The 22293-nt window shown below is 46.2% G+C and overlaps 2 protein-coding genes across 13 annotated transcripts in view; one reads left to right on the forward strand and one right to left on the reverse strand.

Moving 5' to 3' along the window:
* Positions 1–9753, forward strand: part of LOC148473794 (embryonic protein UVS.2-like) — a 48798-nt gene extending 39045 nt beyond the window's left edge. Inside the window, exons 14-18 of the mRNA XM_088459448.1 lie at positions 3238–3342; positions 4560–4669; positions 5416–5506; positions 8536–8989; positions 9663–9753. Of these exons, the coding sequence (XP_088315574.1) occupies positions 3238–3342; positions 4560–4669; positions 5416–5506; positions 8536–8989; positions 9663–9753 (851 nt within the window). The remainder of the gene's footprint in view (positions 1–3237; positions 3343–4559; positions 4670–5415; positions 5507–8535; positions 8990–9662) is intronic.
* A 10821-nt stretch (positions 9754–20574) lies between these two features.
* CKAP5 (cytoskeleton associated protein 5) overlaps positions 20575–22293 on the reverse strand; it is a 107700-nt gene continuing 105981 nt past the window's right edge. For 8 of the 12 annotated variants that reach the window (XM_088459456.1, XM_088459465.1, XM_088459461.1 and 5 more), the window contains one exon: positions 20575–21418. In XM_088459456.1, coding sequence (XP_088315582.1) covers positions 21173–21418 — 246 coding nt within the window. In that variant the 3' untranslated portion in view covers positions 20575–21172. The remainder of the gene's footprint in view (positions 21419–22293) is intronic. The other 4 variants (XM_088459466.1, XM_088459467.1, XM_088459463.1 and 1 more) reach the window with 1 other exon arrangement.

Here is a 22293-nt window from a genome sequence, read left to right on the forward strand (position 1 = left end):
AGCGGCTGTACCATCACTGCCCTCCGATTACTAACACCATCTCAGGTGGGCGTTAGCCGGGGAATGCCCACATGAAAAAAAAAATGAATGCTATATAGCAATTTTTTTGTTATTTCTTTTGTTGTATCTGAGTTAGAGAGCAGTTCTGACTTTTATGTATAAATGCCCTGGATACCATAAACAGCGATATAAAACTTAATCTGATCTTAATAAACAGACCCCTAAAAGGGTTACTACAGTCACTTCCAAAGTACAAGGCTGAATTCATACTGGAGGGGCCATGTATCAAACTTTCGAGAGAGTTGAGGTTGCCCAAAGCAACCAATCAGCTTATAGCTATCATTTATCTAGCACAGTCCATAAAAAGACAGTCAGAAGCTTTCGATGGGCAACTTTAACACTTTATGTCTATCAAAGGTTTGATACATCTCCAATTGGTTCCCAATTCAACCTCTGTACGTAAGGAAGACTAAGCAGCCTTTGCTGTTATAAAACAGTATATACTTAAGGTGCCCATCCACTAGACGATTAAGTTGAGCGATTGAATGATAACGATCGTTCAATCGTTCATAAATAGTTTGCAAAAATGTCTAAAACGACCAGCGTGCGCGTGCCCTCTGGTCGTTTAGACATCTATCATCGTGCAAACATGCTGGACAAGCTGACTATAATGTCAGGTTGAGCATGTTTGCAGATGATTGATGAGCCTGCACTGAACGACTGCACGTTCAGTGCAGGCTCATCACAGACTGACAAACGACTGCACGATTACAATGTCGTAATTGTGCAGTCGTTTTCATGTCTGCTAGTGGATGGGCACCTTAAGACTTCCATATGCAGAATATATCAACTCGGGTAAGAAGCCCGGAGTCAAAGATATTGATTTAATATCAGTACCTGTATTACAGTGTTATACTAGAGTATGCCGAATAAAATCTAAGTTTTTCATATTTTTATTTTAATGTCATTTCAGTGTCTACAGAATGAAGAAACACCATGGAATATATCCTGAGAGTAATGACCAGCAGGGCGCCTTCTGACTATGCAGTTACAGCACATGCTGAAGGAATACACCAAATAATTATTTACATCCCTTTATTTAAGGTTTTACAGAGGAAAATTAATGCTGGTACATTTGGTTGCAGGAATAATAGTATATAAAAGAGTAAAAGTATTTCTTGTCCATTGTTAGTTGTAAAACATTTGTAATATGTTTATAATGACCATAATAAATATTTATTACAACTGAATGGCTGTTTGTGTGGATATTGGGGGGAGTGTGATAAGAGTAGCACCTTAAATTAGTGGTAGTGGTATGGTAGGGAGCAGAATTCGGGAAAGGAGATGGTGTCTGTTGGTGCTAGTCAGCGGGATGGTTAATGTTTTTGTTTGTATGTAGATTTGTTTTGTTTATATGTACAATTTTGTGGAATTTCTGTATAATTTTGCAAACTTATATTTTTCCTTATTTTATATAAACTGTAAAAGTATGATGCAAGGTAATTACACCAATGGCAATTTAATAACTAATCTCATTAGTCACAGTGCTAAGGACAAGTGGAACTAATCCTCAGCAGGGCTCTATCTCGGCTATAGCACGATCTGATGGGATTATATAATTTCTCTCTCACTGGGATACACAGCATGGTCTAGGTCTGATCACACAAAGCTCTTTACTTCAATTCTCATTACACACAGTGGAAGAGACATTGGGCCAAATGTAATAGGTAGTCTGTTTTGGTAAATTGCGAGTTTGGTGCTAAACTCGCAATTTTTCACAACTCTCCAATGTAATAGGGTGTCTGTCACTAAAACTCGCATTTTTCAGAGTTACTAAAACTCTCCATTCTCAAACTCGCATCCAGATGTTTTCACATTGAAAACAATCAACTCGCCCAATGTAATAGGGTGTCTGTTTCAGACTCGCAAAAAAAAGATTACCAAAAGTCCCCAAATAATAGACCTGCTTCAGGCTAGCGAGTACATCCTGAGCAGGTCAGATTAACACAGAAACATGCACATATCCATGAGATATGTACATGTTTCTGTGTGTACTTATGTTAAATGTTATAAAATAAATAAAAATTACGTGCACCCTCTCCCCAAAAGCATAACCAGCCCCGGACTTTATAAAGCCTGTTCTGGTTCTAAAAATACAGGGGCCAAAATGCGTAGGGGGCCCCTGTATATTAAGTACCAGCACAGGGCTTTGTTGAGCTGGTCCTGGAAAATCAGGGGACAAAACGAGTAGGGGTCCCCTGAAAATTCCTGAACCAGCACCGAACTCTGTCTAGCAGGGGGATAATGCCACAGCCAGGGAAAACCTTTCACCGGTTTCCCCGGCCAAAGCATTATCCCTGACTGCTAGTCAGTCCAGGCCGGGGATCCCTGGGGAGTTGGGTACCCCCCAATAAAGGGGTACCCCTCTCCAGGGCACCCCAGGCCTAGACTGATAGCCCGGGGCTATCCCCGGCACCCTAGGGCGGTGGGTGCCGGGTTGATAGTGTAAAGTGAAAGTGTAAAATTAAATTTACCATATTGTCTTTATTTGTAGAACCACAAGTACCAGCAAGCCTCCCCTGCATGCTGGTATTTGGAGAACCACAAATACCAGCATGCGGGGCATTACGGGCCCGCTGGCACTTGTAGTTCCACAACTAAAGAAATACGTAAATAAACAAACTTACACCGTGAAAGTATAATTTTAATAAAACATACATGCACACTCACACTCACACATACTCACCTAGTATCCGAAGTAATCCATAGGGGTGTACCTGAAAAAAAAATCCATACTCACCTCTCCTATGCGTAGATCACGTCCTCTTCTCCAAGTAGGCAATCCAGGGGTTAAAATAAAAAAACGAAAAAAACCCGATCCATGCCGGACACAGCAAAGGTATGTGTGTACACATACCTTTGCTCCGCGTAAATGACCGGGGCACACGTGTGCCCTGTCAGTGCAGGGGCCGCCAGCCAATCAGGGAGCATCTCCATCGGAGCAGCTCCCTGATTAGCTGAATGCGGCCAGCCTCTGTCTCCCATAGCCGTCTATGGTGAGAAATCCCCATAGCCGTCTATGGTGGGAGCCGCTACATAGTAACCGCAAGATTAATTGATGTTAATCTTGTGGTTACATCAATGATACAATGTCGCGACGTATACGACCCGCAAGACCATTTTATCAGGCCTGGCCAGCTGTGGCTCTCTTCCCTCTCTTTGTTTTTTTTCGGGCAGCGCTGAGCCTTGAGCACATCAGAAGTCACACAGCGCCGTCCAGCCCCATGCCGCCCGTCCTCCTTCAGCCCGCCACAGACATCTTCAGCGGAGGAGGACGGAGAGGTGCAGCGCAGAGCTGTGGGACACGGAGTCAGGCTGTCTGCTAAATATCTGAGGGATGGAAGGAGGGAGTGAGCCCTGCTGATGCACTCCCAGGGAGCCTTGGTGCTGCACCCCCACACACAGTGACTGATGACTGTGTGAGACAGTGGGTGTCTGTACCTGCTGGAGCACCCATTGCTGTCTGGCTGCTGTAGCTATTTTGGAGGAGAGGAGACTTAACTGGAGTCGTGCAATACTGGCCTGGGTGAGTCTTTTAATTTTCCTGTGTGGCTGGGCTCTATATAGCAGACAAGTTGATAATTTTGTATGGCCTGCAAATGATTTTATAAACATCCAAATGGCCATCGGCAGAAAAAAGGTTCCCCACCCCTGGTCTATGGAGTGCACTCCTGCACTGCCTCCGTTATGCTAACCAGTTCTTTACCAAGATGGCCTCCAACAGGTCCCCTGTGCATGTATGGCACCCTCTTGTCACTGTGATAGAGCACTACAGTACTACACAGATGTGTAGTACTTAGCTTCAGGGAAGACCCAGATATATCCTTCATATACCGCTATCATACATGACCGGACGGTCCACTGTATGCTCCTTTCCATCTCTACTGGTGTTACTGCAAGTACAGCTGTACAAAACTGCACTGCAATAAACTCCTGGTTAAGCCTCCCTACCTGGTTTGCCTCAGTACTGATTCCGCTGGTGTTTACAATTGCTCACCTTGTGTATACCACAGAATAGTACACATATTATGGGCCCAGGCACCACAAGTACCATAGAACACTGAGTTAAGCAAACAAATAGTGAGGCTGCAAAGTTACTCGGCATACAACATGCACATAGTAGATGAATCCACCATGAGCTTCATAAAATGCAGAGGTTCAGAGAGCTATGCCAGATGGGAGTTTGCAACTTACGTGAGAGGCTGTTGGAAATTACTGGTAATCCAGGTGACAGTCCTAATCACGATGATACAGATAGACGTATGGTTCCCATAGCTCTAAGTATTGAATAACAGGTTTATTCTGTCATACACTGGAAGAATAGGATGCTGAGGAGGACAGCCTGGCTGTGGACAATTTCAGGGGACTAATACACCAATAATCTGGGCATACTTTCAAGGAGTCCAGAAAAGCCCGCACGTAAAACGTTACGCCAAAAACTAGCATCACCGAAACCAAAACTATTTACCTGGTAATATTTGGTAAACATATGTACAAAGGACCAGGTCACTGCTCAGACGATCCACAACTAGATCGTCTGAGCAAAAGCCCCGACTGCACAACTAGAATGAGCTCAGAAGAAAGCTGGAAGATGCTTATCCAAAAACCGGTAGGCGTGGTGGATAGTAGAGGTTATCCATCTCACAATGGAACACTTGGATGCCAGTCAACCTCTCTATCCGTATGGCGAATTGAAGATGTACAGTCATTATAAATCCATGAAGCATGGACAACATCCAAAAGCTGAGGCCAAGATTGCCCCCGAAAAGGCCAGGAGAACAATATCTTGGTTCAAATGGAATTTCAAAGCCACCTTCAGCAAAAAGGAAGGCTTAGTAAAAAAAAAAACACCCTGGCATAAAGGAAAATTACAGAGGGAGAGCTACAAGATAGGCAACCAACTCTGAGATACGTCTAGCAGATGCAATTGCCAGAAGAAAAAACATCTTCCATGAAAAATACTGCAACTCCACAGACTAGAGGTTCCAAGAAAAGCATCTTAAGAGCTTCCAATACTAAATTCAGATCCCAAGCAGAGATATGTGGTATGTAGGGATGCTGAATTCAAAGTACACCCTGATAAAAGGTCTACCTTTGGAATGATAGCCAAACATTTTTGAAAAATGAATGACAGAGCCAAAACCTGACCCTTGAGAGACGAAAGGTGAAGGCTCCGAGTCAGACTGACCTGAAGAAAGGACAAAAGATGTGGTAATCTAGAGACAGCAGCCAAGAGATCACCATGAAGTGTTAAGTCTCCAGATTCAATATTAACATCTGGAAGTGACTGGATTATGAGCCCAAATCATGGTCAGAATAACTGGCATGGAAAAACCATGGGCTCTCAAGATCTAGGTCTCCACAACCATGCCGTCAAAGACAGACAAAGCAAATCTGGGTGTAGACAGAGGCTCTGACAAAGCAGGTCTTGTCGAAGAGGTGGCTGGTAAGGTACCATGGCCAGCAAGCCCTGAAGGAGAGCGTACCACTACCAATAAGGCTAATCTGGAGCTACGGGAATTAATGGCAGACCTTCCTGGCGAACCCGCTGAAGAACCCTGGCCAGCATGAACAGGGGTGGAAACAGGTACCCCAGTTGGAAGAACTAAACATCATGGCATCCAAAGATCGCCAGGGGAGACCTTGAGCTAGCTTCATACATGGGAAGCTTTGTGTTCAAACGGGAGGCCATGAGATCTAAGTCTAGCAACCCCCACCAATCCACATTCAGTTGAAACACCTCCGGTGAAATTACCATTCCCCGGGATGGAAAGAGTGGAGACTGAGGACGTCCACCGTCCAGCTGTCCACCACAGGAATGTGGATGGCCGAAATAGCAAGAACCCAAAGTTCCATCCAAAGAAGGATGCAAGACACCTCCATTATTGCTTGAATACTCCATGTTCTGCTCTGTTTGGATACAGCGAACAATGCCACTGCTGTGACTTATATAAACAAACAGGCCTTCCCTGCAAGACTAGTTGACCTTGGATCAGGGCATTTCTGACTGCTCTCAAGTCCAAGTTGTTGATGGAGAGGGTAGATTCTGTGTCAGATCAAAGACCCTGAAGATGACAGCCCAGAGTTACAGCTCCCCCAACCAATCAGGGTAGCTTCTGTTGTAATCAGCACCCGGTTCCAAATGGAAACCCCTTTGACAGAATTTGGGTATGGAGCCACCACAGAAGTGACTGTTGCATCTGATGGGACAGTCTGAAAAGCAGTCGGTCCAGATGGGATACTGTCCTGGACCAATAGTGTAAGATCTGCCTCTGAAGAGTCCAGACATGAACCCTGGCTTATGGTACTACTTTAAAGGAAGCCACCATTTTACCCAGGAGTTGCAGACACAAGAGAACAGACACCAGAGACAGTTGAAGAAGCAACTGCACAATGGATTGGAGGTTCTGCATTTTCCACTGAGGGAGGAAAACACTGACATTGAGTGTCAAACAAAGAAAAGCATCCTTTGTGAAGAAATTAAGGGCCTGATTCAGAGCCGCTCGTAAGCGGCCGCTCGTTCGTTCCGACCGATGTTCGCACAACTGCGCATGCATACGGATTTTAATACGCATGAGCGAACCAGTCAGTGCGGCCGAAAATCGTGTGCTCGCTAAATAGCGAATGCCTGCTATTTTTAGACAGAATGAGGCGTTTGTGGGTAGTAACAGGGGAAGGTGCTTGAAAACGGGGAGTGGAGATCCGAACGCAGGCGTGCCTAAAGGTCAAAACGGGCGTTTAAAGGGTGTGCATAATTACTAAAGCAGCGTCATCGACCACGTCACTTGGTTGTTTTGTAGTTAGAACTGCTCGCATGATTGTGGTAGGAAAAACCAACCACAAGAATAGCGAGCAGTTCATACGCCGTCCGATGTACTCGATTAATCTAATAAATAGCGGACATGACGTATGATGAGAGCGGCCAGGGGGCGTTTTTTTCAAAATTACGTTCGCATGTTTTGTTCGCTCGTTCAGACATAGAGGCGTGAACAGACCGCAAAGAGCGAACGGTTAATTTAAAGTCGGTCCCTTTTTCTGGACGAGCGAGCGCAAATAGCGTCCGGCTCTGAATCAGGCCCTAAGTTCGACTTGGCATAAGTCAGGATCCAACCATGAGCCTCCATATGTCCAACACCTCCTGCAGATGTTTTAGTAGCAAGACTTCTGAAGGGGCCGTTATCAGAAGGTCATCCAAATAAGGGTTGTTGGTAATTCCGCTGCACCTCAACAAGGAAACCATGAGGGCCATGACCTTTGTAAAAACCCTGGGAGAAGTGGACAAGCCATATGGTAAGGCTGGAACTGTAAATGCAGGTCTCCCACTGCAAAATGGAGGTTTTGATGATGGCCCATTTAGATGGGAATATGAAGATACACATCCTTTATATCTATTGATGCTAAAAATGTCCTGCCATCCATTATGCTGATGACCGAGTACAGAGACTCCATCCTGAATTTTGCAAGAAAGAGATGGGGATGTAGCTGCTTCAAATTCAGAATCAGACTGATGGAACCAGTCTGGCTAGCTTGCCAGAAAAAAGGTTTGAGTAAATCCTGAGCTGGCATAAAGGAACCAGAACAATAAGTTCGGAATCTAAGAGAGAATGTACCACAGTCAAATGGCCATTCACCTAAACGGATCGTGATGTGAAGGAGTGGCAAAAAATCTTCTGGGCATGGGACTTGCCAATTCCAGAATGTATCCTCTGGATACAATGCTGCTTACACAAAGAGTCGGTCGAAGCGGCCGCACGGTCGTACGGAAAAATGGGCCGGATATGCAAATGATTCCCTCGCAAGTTGCGTCCCTAAGTTCGGATCGGTAGTTGGCCGACCAAGGGGAGGAAGGGGTCGGAAGACAAAAAAATACGCCCCCTTCTCGTACGCATTGCACGTCATCTCCAGGCATATAAGGATTAATCGAGACCATCGGGAACCATCGGAACTGGTCATAGAGCTTAAGGTTGACCATACCCTCTCTTAAGCTCTACGATCAATTCAGTGTAAAACCCTCCCATGTCACATGTGCCATGACGCTACTTTGTTAATTATGCACTCCCATAATCTGTATGCACTCCCATAAAACGCTGTTCGCTTAATGAGGCACGCCTGCGTTCGGCTCTCCACTCCCCCGTTTTCAAGCACCTTCCCCTGTTACCACCCACAAACGCCTCCATCTGTCACTCAAACTACCGACCTGGCTGTGTTCAAGGAGAGAGAAATTTCCGATCGTAGCGGCTAGTTTGCGCACGTGCATTGCGAACTTTACACATGCACATTATAGCGAACATCGGTGGCGTACGACCGTGCGGCTGCAACGACCGACTCTGAATGAGGTCCTTAGACCTCCCGAAACAAGAGCAATCGGGCTCCTTCCGCCAGAGGATGGGACTGAGACATCTGAACAGTTGTCGAGAATTAAGGCAGGCCTCTGAAGGCTCCCATGTGAGAGTAACCATAAACATGCCTCTGTAGGACTGAGATCTGCCCATCCCAGTGAAGCGAAAGGATCAAAACCGAGGAGTATTCGACCTAGGGAGATGAGACCGGATGACAAGGGCTCTTCTCCTCCTGTAGCCGGAGTTATAATCTTAGTAAGTTCAGGACCAAAGAGAAATTCTCCTTCAAAATGTACCACCTCTAAAGTACGCTTTTCCTCCAGGTCAGCGTCCCAAGATCTGAGCACAATAGACATGGCCAAGGCAAAGACACAGGACTGTAGAAAAGCGGCATCTAGAGAAGCATTGATTAAAGGCAAGGAGTTCCGAAGAATCTCCTTCTGCCTGAAAGACAGCTGCCAGCTGTTCTGTCCAGGACTCTATTGCCTTGTTGGCCCTGGCAATAGTCAAAATGGGACTAAGAAGTGCCAGAAAAAGAAAATAGAGTTGAGGCAAGACCTCTCTATCCCTGTCTGTCTGATCTTTTCAAGGTAAATAATCCCTAACCCAAATTGATTAGGTCAGAAATTAGACCATTCCATTGTTTTTTTTTATCACACATGTAGACTATTGGATGACTCAAATGTTGGTGGTGCACCCATAGGATTTGTGCTATACACGTATAATAAATAGTTATGCAAAGAGCAAAAACTAAAGAGAAGGACAAATAAGCTATGCGAGTGGACAGGAGACCGCTCCATTTTTAGGTAGGAGGGCCCTGATTCAGAGCGAGCGCTCTGGTCAGAGCGTCCGGCTCTGAATCAGGCCCTCAGTTTATATATACATAAAACAGTTTTTCACCTCACCTTTATCTCAAATAGACAGGCAGTGGCAAAAGTATGAAAGTATTTGCACCTAATATGTGCATAATACACCAATGAAGATAATTTTACTATCTAGGTGAATAAGGTGAGAACATATGGTTAAATCACCTTCTATCAAAAAATGAGAAGGAGGCATAAAGGAGTATTAACAAAATATATATTCTCCTATTAACTCTATAAAGTGATTGTGCTGTTAATATAAGCAAGGTGAAAAAAATGGGTGAACATCTAGGATTGAATTGATCATATCAGCCAAGCCACCCTGGCGAAACGCGCGTCATCTGCAGACTGTATTAGCACTCACGATCCTACACACAATCCGATCTTCCAATCGCCCCAGAAGCAAAAGACTGAACAAAACTCCAAGAAAGGAAAAGACCATGCAGGGAAAAGAAAACCCAGGAGAAGAGGATGAGGGCAGGGGCTGCTGAAGAATGAAGTCCAATGGCATACAGCTCCCACACAAAGTACAAAAGCAGAAGCCTAGCAGAGGCAAATGTGTCATGTAGGGCAGTAATAACTCATACTCAGCCTCTTCATGGCAGACTACAGTTGACATGAGAGGGCCCCCATGCATGAATAAAGAGACGGGACAAAACCCTGTGGCTGGGGTGAAAACAAGGTACCTGCAGGTACTGAGCTCAAGGATGACAACACTCCAGTTGGGTAGAATGAGTTCTTTGCACAGAGTCAAAGAGGGCACCTCATCTGCCACTGCTGTAACATACAGCCTGGTCAGGTTAATAAAATATCCTTTAAATTATATGTTAAAAATAAATAATGAAAACAGACCTGTTCCAGGAGATGCCACTGCTGCCTCAGGTCTCACTCGCTGCCATCCCAGACTGATAAGGGACACTTTGAAGGCAGGCATATGTGGAAAATGGCAGCTGCAGCTCTCAGCTAGAAGAGGCACACTGCTTTTGGCAAGCCAATTACATTTAAAAAGCCCACTTTGAGGAGGAAAACTGCCTTCTCGGGGGCCGGGTTAAATAGATGTCCACTGACGCAGCTAATAGAGAAATAGCCCTGTCCCCTCCGGGTCTCCGTCCCCTTTTTCTCCTAAGTGGGGGCTAACTGCGGCTTTCTGCTGCCAATCTGTCCATAGGATGGATCCTACTTACCTGCTACAGTACTCTCCAGTGGTGCGGTAGAGCAGCAACGCTGATAGACGCTGACCCGCGGAAGCCCAGATACTGCCCTGTGGCCGTTGCGGCGGAGATCCCTGGAGGCATCCCACGTAGCAGGCAGACTCCATAGCTGGAGTCTACACCTAGAACACAAAAGGAAAAGGAGGGAAAAAAAAAGTATGGTAAAACTTTCCTTCGTTAACTCTCTCTCTTCTAAGTCCATATCGTCTACAGGGGAGACAATGGGGTGTAGGTGGGACCTGGAGGACCAGACACCAACAGCAAAGCTTTTCAATCCTAGGATGCTCCAGGCCTTCTCCCTATACCCCGCCTACAGCCTGAGGGCACTTCAGTTTTGATAACAAGCTCAATGCAGGAGCAGGATAGGAGAGAATGAAGACTGGTACACTGAAGAATCACACTCTCATGCAGAGAAGGAAACAAGTGACCAAGAGAAGCCCATAGAAGCCAGGTGCAATAGAGCAGGTGCCCTGTGGACACTATGGACTTCGAAGAAAGAGTTAACAAAGGTAAGATTTATCATAACTCTCCTTTTCTTCTTCAGGGTCCATAGGGCTCCACAGGGAGACATTGGGGATGTCCCAAACCAGTTGTTCAAGGGTGGGAACGCTCCTGAGCTAATAGGAGAACCCTACGCATCCTGAGAGGCAAACCTATCAAAGGCATAAAACCTAAGAAAGGTGTGGATAGAAGACCAGGTAGCCGCCTTGCATAGCTGTTCAGCTGAGGCGCCATGCCAGCCTGCCCACAAGGAATCCACAAAGCGAGTAGTATGAGCAGAGACTGTAGTTGGCACAGGAAGGCCAGCCTGCATGTAAGCCTGTGAGATAGACTCTGGCCAGATGGATTCGCATGACTGTTTGTTAGCTGGCCATACCATCTTATGGAATCCATATAGGACAAAGAGGGAGTCTAATTTCCTGATGAAAGTAGTACGGTCCACATAGAGGCCTCACCTGCTGAGAGGTCTGGTGAATTAAAGGGCGTGTTCGAAGAACAGCCCTGTCATGATGAAATATTAAAAAGGGGGGTGCAACATTAAAGCACTACTAAATCAGATACCCTACGGGCAGATGCTATAGCCAGAAGAAACAGTGAGTTATTTGACATCCACTGATTCAAGGGGTTCGAATGGAGGTTCCTGAAGTGCTTTGACAAATCCCATGGAGCCACAGGAGGCACAAAGGGAAGTTGTATACGTAGAACACCTTGCATGAAGGTGTGAACATCTGATAGAGGAGAAATTCTGCGCTGAAACCAGATAGATAAAGCAGAGACCTGCACTTTGAGAGATGCTATGACTTGAGGGTCATAGTTTCTTGGAGCACACCATTGGAAAATATGCATGCCAAATTCTGTGGTAAATCCTGGCTGAGGCCAGTTTATGTGCTCAGAGTATGGTCTGGACCACAGAGCTGGAAAAATCCTTAGCCGTTAGGATGGATGTCTCAAGAGCCATGCCGTTAAAGACAGATGGGCTAGGTCCGGATGTAGACATGGACCCTAAAACAGGTCTACTCGTAGAGGAAGTTGAAGAGGAAGGTCTATGGATAGCCTGTGATGATCGGAGTATCAATGACGTCTGGGCCAAGCTGGAGTTGTGCTCCGCTCCAGTCTGAGCTTCCGAAGCACTCGAGGAAGCAGGAATATTGGAGGGAAGAGATATGCCAAATGGTTGTTACATTTTACCGACAACACATCTATGAAGGCCGCGTCGGAGTCCTTTGTTCTGGATCCATAAACTGGAAGTTTGTTGTTGTGTCTTGAGGTCATGAGATCCACTTCTGGAAGACCCCATTTGTCCATCAGAAGCTGAAAGACTTCTGGATGTACAGACCATTCTCTTGCGTGCACATCGTGACGGCTGAGGAAATCCGCTTCCAATTGAGAATCCACTGGATGAACCGGAGATATTTGTTGATGAGAAGGCACTATAGGTACATGTAGGTAATGCTGGCCATACACGGTAAGATTTTCTGTCCAACGATCCAACTAGTTGGTTGGTTGAAATGAAAATCTGGTAACGTATGGGAGTAAATGATGATCAGCAATTTGCTCCTAAATTCCATAAAATGGATTAAAAAGGTCGTTCAGACAAGTTTGTTAAATGTTTGCTCTAAACATGTTGTTCAAACAACAGTTTTTGTCCATTTTCCTGCGTTTGGGAGCAAATTGCTGATTGTCATTTGCTTTCATACCTTACCAGATTTTCATTCCAACCAACCAACTAGTTGGATGGTTGGACAGAAAGTCTTACCGTGTATGTCCTGAATGTTTAGGGATACCATAAAATCTCCAGACTCCATAGTTAGGATAATAGAACAGAGGTTTTCCATACGAAATGATATGATATACTTGTTCAGAGACTCTCGCATCATGCTCGGATACAAACGGGGGAAAAATCTCAAAGATTGGCTTGTACACAACGACATCAGTGGGAGTCCTCCCAAATTGGAACATCATTTTCTGTCCAAAAATCCTGGCTGCTACCGTTGCACCACATGCGGTTACATGGAGACGGGCCCTGATGTTGTACATCCACACTCAGGAAAACGGATACCCATTTAATATGTACTAACCTGCACTTCCAAATTCATCATATACATGAGTCGTTGCCCTTGCGGATTCGTCTACATAGGGAAGACCACCTGCACAGCGAGAGTTAGAATGGCTCAACACAGGACTGCCATAAGACAAGCACTTGATGGCAAAGACATAGACCAACCAGTGGCTCGCCACTTAAAAATCTGCGACACCCATTATCCACCCTTGCATACAAGCTCATTGATCATATCCCTGTGAACAAGAGATGTGGTGACAGAGACAAAAGACTTTTACAGTTGGAAACATTCTGGATCCATAGAATGAACAAGGTGTCTCTGCATGGTTTAAATGAACAATTGTCTTTTTCTTGTTTCTTCTAAATGAAACATGATCACAAGCCAATATGCTTGATACTCCCATACTGAGTACCAGTTACTCTTATCACCACAAGTAGACCGTGAACGTTGGTACTCATTCTTGTGGTTCCATTTTTCTTCTATTCATCTTTTTCATTGATTCTCTCTCTTTTGTTGGTTTTCTGCACTGTCACCTCATATACCGACCATCGGCTCTGATTGGATATCCTTTTTCGCACTAAGCATGCATTGACTACAGCCATACTACATTGTGTACGCCTTATACCGTCTGATCTTTGAAGCTAAGCAGTGTAGGCCAGGCCAGTACTTGGTTGGGGGACCACCATGGAATACCTGGTGCTGTAATTTTGGCAGCATATAGGATCATGTGTCATCCGATGGCTCGGTTTTAAATCTTCTTGGCTCATTCATGCTTTTTTATCTTCTCACTTGTCTGAGTCAATTGTTTATTTCTACATTCCCTATGCGGTTGTTTTTTACTTCTGTACACACATGCATTCTTTAGTGTGTTCAGTTGCATTGCCTGCCCATCTATGCTCTTTACGGCATTTTTGGCCTTTACCTACATGACAATACCCTCCAGGCACATTTAACACAGCCCACGGATATGTGACATCATATCATTTGCTATTGCCATTTTCCTTTATTTACTGACGTGAGATTTAGGATCGCCTTTACACTATTTCGGTTTTATTGTCCATACATCCTCATTTTCAGCAATCCTCTGTTATTCACCATTCACTACTCTATTCTGGTCATTTTCACATTCCTTCTTATTTACACTTTGTTTCATTTATCCATCTGATTGTTTTTATGACTTATTGTGTTAAATTTTACAAGCCTGCATCCATGTTTTCTCCACAGAGACTCCTTATTGCTTAGTACATATTTGCCTCAGTGTGCACAGGCGCATTACACACAGTGTCATGCATGTTTACTCATTACCATATATCTCCCCGTATTCACCACTTCGACAGTGTCTGTCAAGGAGTGTAGGAAGATCATAGGCCACGCCCAGCGCTGGCTCGTTGGAGCGTCTGCACGTCATGGATTGTTGCCATGACACTGATGCTCTTGACCGCCGCGTGCGCCGGTCCCGCTCTCGTCCAGTGAGGGAGCAGGTTTCACCTTCACATTATGGGATGTTACTGGCTATATAGGTATGTATTGTTGTATTGCACCTTTGTTCTTGATAAAAGTCATCCTGACTGAAATGTCGAACACAGACATATTGGAGTCGTGAGTCTTGGTTATTCAGTCCTGTGAGTGCCGCTGTTTGTGCATGTTGTACATTGGTGGTTTTCACACCATCTGAGGGCACCCAGGCAAGTATACCTTTTACAGTGGAGTGCTGGCATGATTATATATATATATATATATATATATATATATATAATCTATTGGGAAGTCCAGTGGATCACCCCTGGCGAACCCACAAGCATGCAACACGCAGGGCCACAGATATGGTACCGTGAAACACGCAACTGTACGTGACAGACCTCACAAATACTTGAATTTATATAACGGAGATCAGAAAAAAGCCCTTCCCACATACACCTGACAGGGCTGTAGAAGGAAAGGGATAGGTATAGACTGACAGTATTTAGAAATAAAAGCAGTCAGCGCTAGCAAAAGTCACATACAATGCAGAAAGTAATACTCACTGCACCTCGTCACTGCAATCAAGCTGCCCAGATTCAGTGTCGGGGAGGGCTATAGAGCTGTGTACGCTGTCCTAGCAGGGGAGAGGTACACACGGGGACCAGTCCACGCGATGCCTGAAAGATCTGCGATGCCTGTGAGATGGTCGCCGGAGACCTCAGAGGGGGAGCGGCCAAAAGAGAGCAGCTCAGCGACGCCAGACCCAAGCGGAAAGGCACGCTGAGCTGAGGGGAAGAGCCACTAAACAGGGAAGGTTGCCTCCCCAGGCTAGCAATTAACACCCGGGACGCTGGCTCCTGCTGCCGGCATAGTTCCCTGGCGGGCTAGTGGACGCGGAGGGGCCCACCGCCACAGCTAGCGCCTCCAGTCTGTCCCCTGCGACCAGAGGCAATAGACTGCCTTTAGACGCGGATCACCGCAAGCGGTGATTCGCAACTTAACTGTCCCCGTCGATCCGACAGTAGTCTTGGGCGCCCACAGAGTCCGGCTAGCACAGATTCTGGGGTCCCGCCGCGATCCCCAGATCTGTACTGGCGTCACGGCGCCGGCGGTGTGGAGGAGCGACAGCTTGGACGTCCAATGGACAGTCCAACACTGCCGCTCTGAAGAGTCTTTAAAGTAAAAACTCAAAAATAAGCTTAGGGGCAGCTAATCAGCCCACCTGCGCTAACGGTGACCCGACTCCGGCCAGCCACCAACTTAAACTGAGGTGCCTGTGGCTCGGAGGCGGGGTATAGAAAAGGATGGACACAGTGCATCCTGGGAGCTAAAGCTTTAACTGCATGGTGCCCGTGGATTCAGATCCAGCTATACCCACAAACGCAAAAAAAATTACATGTCTGCAATGGGCACTAAAATTAACTACACAGACCTCAGTGGCTGGTAGGATATAGCACTGTATAACCTGCCTCATGGGAGAGGTATACAGGGAGACTGGACCCAGCGTTTCCCCAGAGACATGCTTACAGAATATGGCTTCCGCGTGTCTGAGGGGGCGGATGGTGAGGAAGGAGCAGCTCAGGGATCACCAAGACCACAGTAGAAAGGCACCCTGAGCTGGGGGAGGGGCTGCAGGGGGAGCTCCTTTGCCCCTGGCCATAATTGCCTCTACGCCAGTATAATTTTGCTCCGGTGGTCTAGAGGGCGAGCCAGTGTCCACATCAGCACCTCCAGTCTGTCTCCAGTGACCGGAGGCAAGACTGCACTAATCCGCGGGTCCCCATGAACAGGGTCCCTCCTTACCCGTCCCCTGGATTCTGGGCTGCTGTCTGGCGTCTGGGAAGACTGCTAGCTAGTCGTACCTAGCACAGGCTTGGTGCCACGGCGCCGCAGAGGGGAGATGGGTGGCAGCACAGACGTCCGGAGGACAGTCTGGTGCTGCTCGCTTAGTTTAAAAGAAACAAAAAAAACATAGAAAATAAATTAAATCATAAAATGAAAGCATAGTCTGCTTAATGCAGCTCACTGTTATGATGGTACAGCTCCTGCTGGACACCAATTAAACTCAAGTGACCTCAGGCTGTGGGCAGGGTATAAGGGGGGGGGGGAAGGACCGCAGTATCCTGGGATTGAAAAGCTTTGCTGTTGGTGTCTGGTTCTCCAGGTTCCACCTACACCCCCAATGTCTCCCTGTGGAGCCCTATGGACCCTGAAGAAAATTTATTTCCCAGCAGCCCAGGCTCACCATCCTTTATACTCCACCACCCTCCCCTACCCCCAGCAGCCAGTTTTTAGTTTGGTGCTGGCAAGTGTGGGTACCATTTTGAAAGGGGCTGCTTATGTGGCCTCCCATTAATTTTATCTGAGTGGGCAGTGAAAGGCTTCCTACAGGACGCCCTCACTGGCGCACCAACGACTCTAGTGGCTGCAGCACTGGCGAATAGATCAGTGATTTCAGCTGCAGACTCCAACAGAGTGGAAAAGAGCTGCAGCCACAGATGGGGACAAATAGAGAAATCACAAGAAAGGGGCAGACAGCGCTCACAGAAGAGGGATATGTGTTACCACTAGCTGCTCACTCTGGAAGTGTCCCAAACTTCCCCAATAGCAAAAATACAAGTAAAGAGAGGAAAGCGCTCTGTGGTATATAGCTATATGGACAAAAGGAATTAATTAAATGTATATATAATTACCGTCTATTTTAGACGGTAAGGACACACTACTGACCATTTGCCCTTGAAGAAGTCCCACTATTGAGATGAAACGCGGTGGGACATGATTTATGCATACCCATGGTACATGCTGATTACCACATATTAGTGTGGTTGTTTGTTATAAACTTTTTATCTCTATTAAAAAATCCAATTTTAATTATTCTCATTGGCATCATTGCATGCTGCACCAATTGGGCCCCTTACTTACACATACCTGATACACCTGGACGCAAGGAGGAGTCAGACCAGCAGACATTCCTACTAGGTAAGTAGGTTCATACTTACCTGCTACTGCATTCTAGTGTTTCAAGACATCCTGATACTGCGTTTCCTTATCTCTGAGGTGGAGTGTGGTTATAACGAAGGTGGCACCTACAACATTCGGCTTTAAGCACGATACAAGGCGTTTACCCCCGCATCTTGATTGTACAACATCCAGCCTACAGTTATTGCCCACGTGTCTTAGCCGGATATTAACCAAATACATTACCAATATTTGGCCTGTTACGACTTTCTTCATACAGGAACACTCCCTGCACCCATATATGGATTAACTTTGCATTGACGCTATTTCACCAATACCCAGCCTCAAGATATTGCCCACCTGTCGCCAATTATTTTTCTCCTATAGGAGTTCTTGTCTAGTATAAACATTTCTATATCCTATGCATATACAGCATTGAAGCCTTAGGAATTGATTATATATACACATGTAATTAATTCCTTTTGTCCACACATCCATATATCTATATACCACAGAGCGCTTTCCTCTCTTTACTTGTACAGATGGGGACAAGTTATAATTATAAACCATTCCTGCTGTCAAGACTGGGATTGTGGAGCAGTATTTGCCCACGATTTTCTGTGCATCTACATATAGTACTTCCTGCTTGTGTCTATCTGTGCCCTACTGTTGTGGTGACCGGTATGCAAGTCAGTGCTTATACTAGATCAATACGTAACAATATTTTGATACTGCTTGCCTCTCCGCTCTGAAATTAACACCACTGCTTCTGCTTTTGTGTGTGGGACATTCTTGAAATGCATTACAATGTCTCCTAAGAACAAGGCTCCAAAAAGAGGTGGGTGCTCCTGTGCGGCACACTTGTAAAACATGCATTAACCTGATTTCTCCCCAGGACCCTGGTTGTCTTGTTACTGTACTGCTTCACTGGAGGATGTTCGAGTCGCGGCATCCAGTCAGGAACAGGATTGGGCTTCAACGTTAACTCAGGTAGTCTCAGTCAGTTAACCAGCTTGCAGCTCCTGGTCCAGTCCCCCCTGCTAGTCTATCTACAGGTACTGTAGTTACTAACATTCTGCCAGCTCAGAATCCACATCTGGCTGCTGTAGAGCCCCCGTGAAAGCAGTCCTTTACACAGTCCGTACAGGGGTTGGTGCAGGCGTCAGCATCTTTCCAGCAGATACTAGGCAAGGATAGTACATCCAGACACAGGCCTTCCAGATGGGAGAGCACTATCCGGGGGAGGTTCAGACTGAGTTTTCCTCAGTCACCAGCCTCATGGTCTGTCACCTCCAACATGGAGACTGCCTCCAGCCCCGGCGGATCCTACAGATGTGTCCACATACATCTATCCTCCTTGCGCATTATAAAAAGCCCTTCTAGTCGCGCCATAGTGCAGCATGACTCTAGACAGAGCATCTTTTTCCTATGAATGTGTCTTATTCACCAAGTGATATGAATAGGACACGCACAAGCAGCTTATGCTGATAAAAATTATATGTGGCACACTTATGTTCTGTGTGCCACTATATCTGCATGTGAAATGCTACGTTAGTGTCACAGCCGCTGACACGAATGTAGCATGTCACAGGCAGATATAGCCGCAGTAGTACCCAGAATATAGGCATTTTAATCAGAATAAGCTGCTTCTGTGAATAGGTCATTTCAAAGGAGAAATCAGAACAAAAAACGCTCGCTCTAGAGTCACACGTGCTCATTTCGGATCTGGCCCACATCGCTTTGACAGAGTGGCTCTTGAGACATCCATCCTGAGAGTGAGGTCATTCTACTATGCTGAATGCTCGGAAGCCCTCATTGGTGAGAATTTATCACCGCCTTTGGCGGACATACTTTGATTGGAGAGGCGGAAAGACCTAGAGTAGAAGCCTCTGGCCGAACACCAGAGTCCTTTCTTTTCTGCACGTAGGTCTGGATTTGGGGCTCTCCCCCTTGAAGGTACAGGTTTTCAGCCCTGTACGGTCTCTTCCAGAGGCATATTGTGGAGTTCTCCACATTCAGCCGACGTTTGCTCCTCCGGTGGCTCCCTGGAACCTATCTTTGACTCTCTAGTCGGCTCCTTTTGACTCTCTGGATACAGTGGGCATGCGTTGGCTTACGTGGAAGACTGTCTTCCTGATTGCCATCACATCGACCCAGGAGTGTGTCCAACTTGAGCGCCTGGTCATGTCACTCAGTTTCTAAATTTTCACTGAGATCAGGCCATTCTGCCAACTCGCTTGGGTTACCTTCCCAAGGTGGTCTCTCTCTAACATTTACCAGGAGACTATGGTCCCATCTTTCAGCGTACCAGATTCTTCACACGAAGAGGACTCTAGATGTTGTGAGGGCTCTCCGGATTTATGTGGACAGGACCAGAGAATTCGACAGGACAGATTGTTTGTCCTGTACAATTTTCACAAGGGGGACTGGCCAGCTACTAAGCATACCTTGCCCACGTTGCTCTCCAACTATCCACCAGGCCTACTCTTCGGTGGATCTACCTGTCCATTCCACTTGGACAGTGGGAGCTTCGTGGGCAGCTCGCAGTGGTGCTTCTGCAGAACAGCTTTGTAAGGCTTCCACGTGGTCCTCTGCCCACTTTTCAGTTCTATGCTTTTGACACATTATGCCTGAAGGCTGCTAGAGTTCTCATTGCAGCTCAGGAGCGTCCCCTCCCATTCTCATCCCTGTGCCACCTAGTGGAGAAAGAAGAAAAGGAGAGGTTACCTGTTAAATCCTTTCCTTTGATTCCATAGAGGGCACAAGGCGCCCACTCTGACGCACCTGGCTTGGGGGGTTTGGTTCCTTCACTAACTGTTCTGCTCACCTTTCCTGTGTGTGCACGTGCCGGTCTTCCATCTACTTGCCTTGGGCTTGCTAAATTAACCGGCTGCCGATGGCTGGCTAGAGAGGAGAGGAAACCTGGGCTGCTGGGAAATAAATTTAACCGTTCGGCACCCAGACTCTCCTCTCCAGGCTATACCCATTGTCACCCCTGTGCCCTTTATAGAGTCGAAGAAAAGAATGGAACAGGCAAGAACATAAATCTCCTTTTCTAGAGTAGAATTAGCAGATATATACACACACTATAAAGCAACTTTTTGAACAACAAACTCCAAAATTTAAATGAGTGAAGTTTTTATTTTAATGGCCCATCAAAATGTAAATGCCAGACGTACGGCTCGGAGCTAGAGTTAGCAGCTAGGTGGAGGTACAAGGCCTTTGTAGATTAGTTACTGTAATGTACAGATCAAAAACCACTGGAGCAACTGAAAACAGCATCATTTACAATGCACTCACTTATTTCAAACTTTATTTACAAAAACGTTTTCATGCCATGCCTTACGATTCCATACAGAATCAGCGATCCACTGCTTTATCTTAAATTAAAAGCAAAAAAAAAAAAAAGCCACAGAGCTACAAATATAAGAGCCATGGAAACAGACAATTAAAACCAGACAAAGATCCAGAGATTAGAGAAGGGTTAGGTATAGGACATGTAGACAGTCTGTACACTAAGACAAAGGGGGAGTAAGAACGCCAATGTATATACAAATATTCAGCCACAGTATGTTGCTCTCCCCTCCTGAGAACAAAGAAATATGCAGTATGATACATAAAACAATAGTTTACAATAGGCCTAGGACACAGCCACTGAGCCGGAGAAGAGAGAGACTCCTAGACATAGTAAAGGAAAGCAGCATGAGCATTGGAAGTTCTCACTTCCGACTACTTTTTATTCGTTCTAGTCTTTTTTTCAAGTCGTCAATGTTGGCCGTGGAGGCGGAGGATGAAGTGTTGTTACTGGTGTGCGTCTGGTTGGAGTCTAGATCCAAGTGCTGGAATTGCTCGCGTGATTCCCGAAGCTGAGAAAGCTTGCTGTGGAGCATGTCTGTTGAGGACACCACTGCTGGAGTAGTGGTCTTTGAGAGCAAGGAGCTCAGTGGAGGCCGCTCATCCTGCTGCTTGGGACAAAGGACATTTGGTTATATGACACCTGAAGAAGCCTGTCCACGATAAAGCAACTCAAGGGGAGACTTTGTAGAGCAAAACTCAGACTGCATCACTACTGCTACCACCACACACTTTAGCAAAACAGACGTCAAGATTCCTGGTAAGGTTGACGGCTCGCTCAGGCACTTAATCTAAACTGAGGTTAGCGGAGTATAGAGGGGGAGGGCCAACTTTCTATTCTTGGAATATTTAAAGTGCCTGGCTCGACTCATCACTCATCTATACCCAGTGTCTTTACTTCAGTGTCCCCTAGTGGATGAAGGAGAAAACAAGAGATATGGTAAGAACTTACCTTTGTTATCTCTGTTTCTACGAAGTCCATAGGGTCCACAGGGTGACCTTGGGGTATAGCTGGATCCTGGATCCTTGGGCACCACGGAGTTAAAGCTTTTAGCTGCTCCCAGGATGCACTTGGGTCCAACCTCCCCTATACCCCGCCCCCGAGCCACAGGCACCTCAGTTGGTAAGCAGCCCAGGCCGGAGGAGGAGACGAAACAGAGAGAAGGAAGACTGGAACACGCAAGAACCATACTCACAGAAATGGGAGACGGAAAACCGGTGACCAGTCACAGAGCCCATATGAAGCCAGGTGCGTCAGGGCGGGTGCCCTGTGGACCCTATGGACTTCGTAGAAACAGAGATAACAAAGGTAAGTTCTTACCATATCTCTTGTTTTCTACTTCAGGGTCCATAGGGGTCCACAGGGTGACCTTGGGGATGTCCCAAAGCAGTCCAACTAAGGGTGGGGACGCTCCTGTGCTGATAGGAGAACCCGGCGCCCAAAGGATGCATCCTGAGAGGCAAAGGTGTCAAACGCATAGAACCT

Source organism: Taudactylus pleione, unplaced genomic scaffold, assembly GCF_031769625.1.
Source record: "Taudactylus pleione unplaced genomic scaffold, aTauple2 ptg000911l, whole genome shotgun sequence".
Lineage (NCBI taxonomy): Eukaryota > Metazoa > Chordata > Amphibia > Anura > Myobatrachidae > Taudactylus > Taudactylus pleione.